The sequence below is a fragment of the Triturus cristatus genome, chromosome 2_2 (genome assembly GCF_964204655.1).
Source record: "Triturus cristatus chromosome 2_2, aTriCri1.1, whole genome shotgun sequence".
Classification (NCBI taxonomy): Eukaryota; Metazoa; Chordata; class Amphibia; order Caudata; family Salamandridae; genus Triturus; species Triturus cristatus.
In genome coordinates, this window is record NC_140582.1 from 579,663,789 (window position 1) to 579,670,878 (window position 7,090).

At 49.0% G+C, this 7,090-nt stretch overlaps 1 protein-coding gene across 1 annotated transcript; it reads right to left on the reverse strand.

Moving 5' to 3' along the window:
- Positions 1 to 4,851: 4,851 nt before the first annotated feature.
- Positions 4,852 to 5,418, reverse strand: LOC146862541 (protein LDOC1-like). Its single transcript, XM_085643096.1, has one exon. It carries the CDS (start codon positions 5,416 to 5,418, stop codon positions 4,852 to 4,854), a length of 567 nt encoding a protein of 188 aa, XP_085499222.1.
- Positions 5,419 to 7,090: the final 1,672 nt, after the last annotated feature.

The following is a 7,090-nucleotide window of genomic DNA, read 5'->3' on the forward strand; positions in this document are numbered from 1 at the left end:
CCCTGCGTATTTTGGAGTCACGTATGGACCGAACTTCGTATTCCAGCCCATCGTCACCGATCACCGGCGGGGGTGTCCTCCTTTGGGACGTCAGCGCCTTCTTCAATAAATGAACATGGAACACCGGATGGATCCTCAGCGTGTTAGGCAACCTCAGTTTGTACGACACAGGATTGACTTGTCGCACTATCGGATAGGGGCCAATAAAGCAGGGATGAAAGATACTTCTCATCTTAAAACGGATGTACCTAGTGGAAAGCCACACCTTCTCCCCCACTTGAAACTCAGGACCGGGAGTTCTATGTTTGTCCTCCCAACGCTTGTATATCTCTTTCGCTTTCACCAAATGAGTGTGCACTACCCTATGCACCTTCCTCAACGCATGGATGCGAGCCTTCAAGGTGGGCTGGTTGTCTTCTTCCGGAGGGATAACGATGGGTAAGAAGCGGGCTTCATAACCGTAATTGGCTTTAAAATGGGACACACCCGTAGAGCTGTGCCAAGCATTGTTATAAGCCAACTCGGCCATCCATAGCAGGTTCACCCACGATTCCTGCGCTTCCTTGGAATAACATCGCAAGTATTTTTTCAAAGTCTGGTTCAGCCTTTCCGTCTGCCCATCAGTCTGCGGGTGAAAGCTCGTGGAAGGGGCTGCTTCAATCCCCAGGGCCTGACACCAAGTTCTCCAAAAACGTGCAACGAACTGTGGGCCCCTGTTGGATACGATCACCTGAGGAACTCCGTGTAGCCGTATGACCTGAGAAGCCAATAACTGGGCGGTTTGGCTGGCCGTGGGTAGCTTGGTACATGGTATGAAATGACCCATCTTGGTTAGATTATCAACCACCACCAAGACAGCCGAGAATCCCTGATCCAAGGGCAACCCTGTCACGTAGTCTAGACTTATATTCTGCCATGGGCAAGCAGGCGTGGGCATGGGCATTAGTAGGCCTTTCCTCTTTGTGTTCTCTCCCTTAGCTCTTGCACACTCCTCGCACTCTTGCACCCACCGCCTGGCGTCTTCAACCAAGGTTTCCCACCAAAAGTACCTCTGAAGCAGACGCACCATCTTGGTAACCCCTGGATGCCCCGCCAGGGGCGTTACGTGACACCACACAAAAGCCTTTTTCCGTATGTCACTGGTGGGCAGATACAAACGCTCTCCCTGAAAAGGCAATCCTTGTCTCACCACCCGTCCCGCTTTACTGGCTGCCCATTGTTCCCATGCCCCCAGCGGCTTGGAACCTTTCACCATATCCAGGAACCTCTCTGCCCGTACCACACACAACACCTTAGTTGCCGGTATTATGGCTTGTGGGACTACCTCTGGTTGTTCCACCGGCATCCCCTGCCGGGACAAGGCGTCTGCTTTTCGGTTCTCTACTCCAGGTCCATAGGTCACCACAAAGTTTAACTCAGCAAAAAAAAGCATCCAACGCATTTGTCTTTGCGTCAGATGCCTCGCTGATGACATATACTGCAGGTTTCGGTGGTCAGTGTAGACCGTCACAGCGTGACGAGCCCCCCACAGGTAGTGTCTCCACTCCTGAAACGCACGTTTGATAGCTAAAAGCTCTTTTTCAGCTGTGGTATAGTTGAGCTCTGCGGGGCTCAACTTGCTAGACAGGTATGCCACCGGATGGAGGCGACCAGTGAGTGAATCCCTCTGCGACAAGACTGCCCATATTGCTTCCTCCGAAGCGTCTGCTTCTACCACAAAGGGTTGTTCCAGTACAGGATGGACTAACACCCGGGCCGTAGTGAACGCTCTTTTTAGGGTCGCAAAAGCCTCCTCTGCCTCTTTGGTCCATACAAATTGTACCCCTTTTTTCAACAGCCTGGTTATCGGGACTGCTATCTGTGAGAACTGGGCAATGAAACGGCGGTAATAATTGGCGAACCCCAAAAAACTCTGCACTTCCCGCACGTTCTTTGGGGCTGGCCATTCCTGCACCGCCCTGACCTTCCGGTCTGACATCTGCAATCCCTTGGCACTGAGATTCACTCCTAGGAACTCCACCTCATGAACCCCAAACTCACACTTGCTCAACTTTACGTATAAGTGATGTTCTCTCAGCCTCTCCAATACCTTTTTCACTTGTTCTGTATGGCTTGATTCGTCCTGTGAGTATATCAGTATGTCGTCGATATACATTACTACAAACTGGTCCACATAGTCTTTTAGAACATCATTAATAAAATATTGGAAAGCCGCCGGGGTGTTACAAAGCCCAAAGGGCCTTACCAAATACTCGTAAAGACCATACCGCGTCTTGAACGCCGTCTTCAACTCATCCCCCTCGCGTACCCTGACCAGGTGATAGGCCCCCCGTAAATCTAAACAGGTATAGATCCTTGCCTCCCTCACCTGGTCGAGCAACACGGAGATGAGGGGGAGAGGATAATGGTTGCGTACGGTGTTTTTGTTCAAGACGCGATAATCCACACAAGCTCTTAAGTCTCCATTGGCCTTCGCTATAAAGAAGATTGGGGAAGCTGCAGGGGAGCGAGAAGGCCTAATAAACCCCAATTTAAGGTAATGATCGATGTATTCCTTTAGATGAGTTGTCTCCGGGACAGATAACGCATATACTCGGCAAGTAGGGATAGTCGCCCCCTCCACCAAATCAATGCGGCAATCATACTCCCGGTGCGGAGGTAGAGTGTCCGCCTTGATTTCGCTAAACACATCTCCATAGCCGCTGTATTCCTTAGGGAGTTGTACGTCGGTTTCTGCTGCCGTAGCGGCCAAGTAAGGGGTGGCCAACACCGCTACATGAACTGAGGGACTAGGCAACAGATGCTCCTGACAAAACTCGGGCAAAAACTGGAGCGTCTTAGTTCTCCAATTAATCGTGGGATTATGGGGGAACAACCTTTACAACGCAACTTTTACAACGCACTACCTTTACAACGCATTTTTTACAACGCATAATCCATTACAACGCATGACATTACAACGCATGACACTACAACGCATTTTTAAAAACTACCTTTACAACGCATTCCATTACAACGCATACTACCATTACAACGCATACCATTACAACGCATAATATTACACTACACTATCCAACACTTACCCTACTGTTGCACCCCCTGGAGTTAGAATAGTAATTTTTACCCCTATACTATCCAACACTTACCCTACTGATGCACCCCCTGGAGTTAGAATAGTAATTTTTACCCCTATACTATCCAACACTTACCCTACTGATGCACCCCCTGGAGTTAGAATAGTAATTTTTACCCCTATACTATCCAACACTTACCCTACTGTTGCACCCCCTGGAGTTAGAATAGTAATTTTTACCCCTATACTATCCAACACTTACCCTACTGTTGCACCCCCTGGAGTTAGAATAGTAATTTTTACCCCTATACTATCCAACACTTACCCTACTGTTGCACCCCCTGGAGTTAGAATAGTAATTTTTACCCCTATACTATCCAACACTTACCCTACTGTTGCACCCCCTGGAGTTAGAATAGTAATTTTTACCCCTATACTATCCAACACTTACCCTACTGTTGCACCCCCTGGAGTTAGAATAGTAATTTTTACCCCTATACTATCCAACACTTACCCTACTGTTGCACCCCCTGGAGTTAGAATAGTAATTTTTACCCCTATACTATCCAACACTTACCCTACTGTTGCACCCCCTGGAGTTAGAATAGTAATTTTTACCCCTATACTATCTAACACGTACCCCACTGTTGCACCCCCTGGAGTTAGAATAGTAATTTTTACCCCTATACTATCCAACACTTACCCTACTGTTGCACCCCCTGGAGTTAGAAAAGTAACTTTTACCCCTATACTATCTAATACTTACCTTAAATGTAATTTAATATTATGCGTTGTAATGGTATGCGTTGTAAAGGTAGTATGCGTTGTAATGGAAATGCGTTGTAAAGGTATTTTTTAAAAATGCGTTGTAGTGTCATGCGTTGTAATGTCATGCGTTGTAATGGATTATGCGTTGTAAAAAATGCGTTGTAAGTGCATGCGTTGTAAAAGTGTGCGTTGTAACGTCATACATCCGGGATTATGTAGGCATAGCCATGGCATGCCTAGGATTACCTCATACTGAGGGGCCGCGATGATGTTTAACGACAACCGCTCAGCATGGATAACCCCCCGCAGAACCACAGATAGACCTACCTCTTGCGTTCTTTCCGTTATCTGGCCTGATTTCAAAGGTTGCCCGTCTACCGCTAGAACTTCTTCAGGGTTCTCTCTCGGGACACGGGGTATGGCCAGACAGGACACCAGGCCTTCGTTGATAAAATTGCCTGTTGCCCCTGAGTCAAGTATAACCAAAACTGTATGGATTTCCCTCTCACATTCAAGTGTCATACCTATGACAAGATGTGACTCTGTTTCCCCTACTCCTACCGTGGAGAGCGAGGTGAGCTTCCATTCCTGTCCTCCCTCCACCCCTGATCTCGGGTTCTCGGACAGCCCCACGTCAGAGGCTATGGAAGACACCGTGACTCTCTTGAATCTATTGGCCCCCGTACTCTTGGGCTTGGAGGGGCATTCCCTAACGTAATGCCCCTTCTTCCCACAGTACATACAAAGTCCCTGGGACCTCCTGACTTCTCTCTCTTCCTTCGTTAAGGGTGCTCGAAGAGCTCCTATCTCCATAGGTTCCGGACTCCCTTCGATCCCTCCCAAGGGCTTACGAGGGGGCCGGTCATAGCCAACAGACCCCCTATCCCATCTTCTCCGACCACCCCCTCTCTCTGTCATGCGACTGTCCAGTCTTAAAGCCAGATGAATCAGGTCTACACACGTTTGTGGCTGTGGATCTACTTGAGCTACCACATCCTTCAGATCCTCTTTTAACCCCTGATAAAAAGAGACATTCTTTTCTCTTCCGGCCATTCAGCCTCAGCCACCAGTCTGTTAAACGTGGTCAAATACGTAATCAGCTCGCCTTTACCTTGTCTCAATTCCAAGAGTTCTTTGTCTACAGTAAAGGTTTTAGCCCTACGGTCGAAGACCTTCTCGAACTCTGTTCTAAAGGCAGACCAATCAGACAAAATAGCATCATTGTTCCTTACGAGTGGCACCGCCCAATTGGCAGCGTCCCCTGCCAAATAGGATATGGCGAAAGCCACCCTGGAATGATTAGATGGGAAAGAAGCAGGCTTACAGGAAAAATGTAGCAGTATCTGCGTCAGAAAAACCTGGGTTTTGCGAGGGTTGCCGGAAAACCTCTCGGGGGTAGCCAAAGGTATGGGAGGGGGCACCGTCACCTGGATGGAAGAAGCAGGAGCGGATGCACTGAAGGGGTTCCTGGTCAATTGTTCTATCTTGTCTCTTAAGACGGTGGTTTCGGCTCTAGCCGACGCCAACTCCTGTTGAACCAGGACTAAAGCGTGTAACACGTCCTCCATGGACGCCATTATCACTGCGAAATGAACCGGGCAGAATGTAATTCTTGGGTTCGTGATTCTGTCAGGTTGTCACTCTGCAGGATCCATTCGCAGCGATAAGCTCCACCTCCGGACCTGCCAAACACCCTGAAGATTAAATAAACACAGGGTGTTCGACTGATACGGCGAGGGAAAAAACCCCCAACGGGGGAAAAACCCAGGGGGGGGAAAGGAAGGGGTCAGCAGGGAAGGGAAGCTGAAAAACAAAACACACCGGTTAATACAAAGTCACTTCCCTACTCTCAGTATATCTCGCTAACAAAAAAGAGCGTCACCTGAGCTAGCACGACAGAGCGGCTTCACCGCAGCATTTCCTTCCTTGTGCCTTCCTTCCCCTACAGAACACAAGAACACCATTTAGTGGACACTGCACTCCTGGCCCACCTAAGCATCACTATGAAAGAACTGATGGCTACGTACCCCCCCTTTGCTCTGGAAATACCCTGGTCTGTAATTTCCTCTGCAGGGTCACCCTTTGGGCTATTCTCCTGGGGTATTCCTTCCAAACAACAAACGATATATTGTACTCGGCAAATGTTACAACAAAAAACGTCACGCGACCTTTGAAGTATATTGCTCCATATACTCCGATGAAACCAACAAGCCCCCTCCGAGGGTCCTAAGTCCAACAAACATGGGAGGGCGTAGGATTAACTACTGCCGTCCGCTTTGTATTTACTAATCTACCCTACCGGCCTCGGACCTTCGTGACGGTAATGCGGACGATTCCCCCCAGCATTCCGCCCCTTGCAGTTATCTTTAACAGTCCGGGAGTCTATCCGCTCCCCTGGTCTCCGGACAGCAAAGGCCCCTATGAACACTCCAATCCCCGACACACCAGACTGTTACCCTGGTACCTGCACGAGCGTCCCGCTCGTCCTCAAACCTCCAGCCCTGGATCAGCAAAAACCCAGACGAACACCAGCGCCGGACTAGGGAGTCTGAATCCGCTCCTCTGGTTGCGCTGCTTCTCGAGCAGCCTTTGGACACACAGTAGCCGAGCGCCGAGGCTCCCGCCAGGTTCAGCTGAATTACGAACACTCCCCTACCGACCTCGCTTCGCTATATCCGTCCGCGGCAAGGGCTTCTGGGAAATGTAGTTTAAAACCCACGGAAACGTGGGAGTTGTAGTCCAGGCAGGCGCCTAGACTAGATCCTGACATATACTTTGTGTAATAGGGTACAATTGGTGCAGTATTATATTTCTTTTCCCGCTTACTCATATACCTCCCTAGGAGTTTCTTCCCTGCTCTGAACGTGCTTCTAGGAGACCTGATCTGAGGTGGTGGACGCAGCAGGGTTATGGTCGCAAAAGAGTGGCACTCCATGGATAGCAGGGGGTGTGGGAGCATCAAATTTCAAACAATATGACCTGGCTGCTACAAAGCATTGGGTTTGTCCCTGGTTTATCTGGCCTGCAGCTGGATGGAGGTAGAGAACTTGCTGCAGCTTTACTCTCTTATGCAAGGTCTTGGCTCAACGCATCGCCGAATATTAAGATTGAGACTTACTTAGACCTCATACTATGCACCATCAATTTCAATCCTAAGCCTGTCAATCAATAGGAACACTCTTATTTGACCAAATCTTAATTGTTAGATTGCTCCATGGGTGATATCTTCTAGTACGGCCAGTTTATACC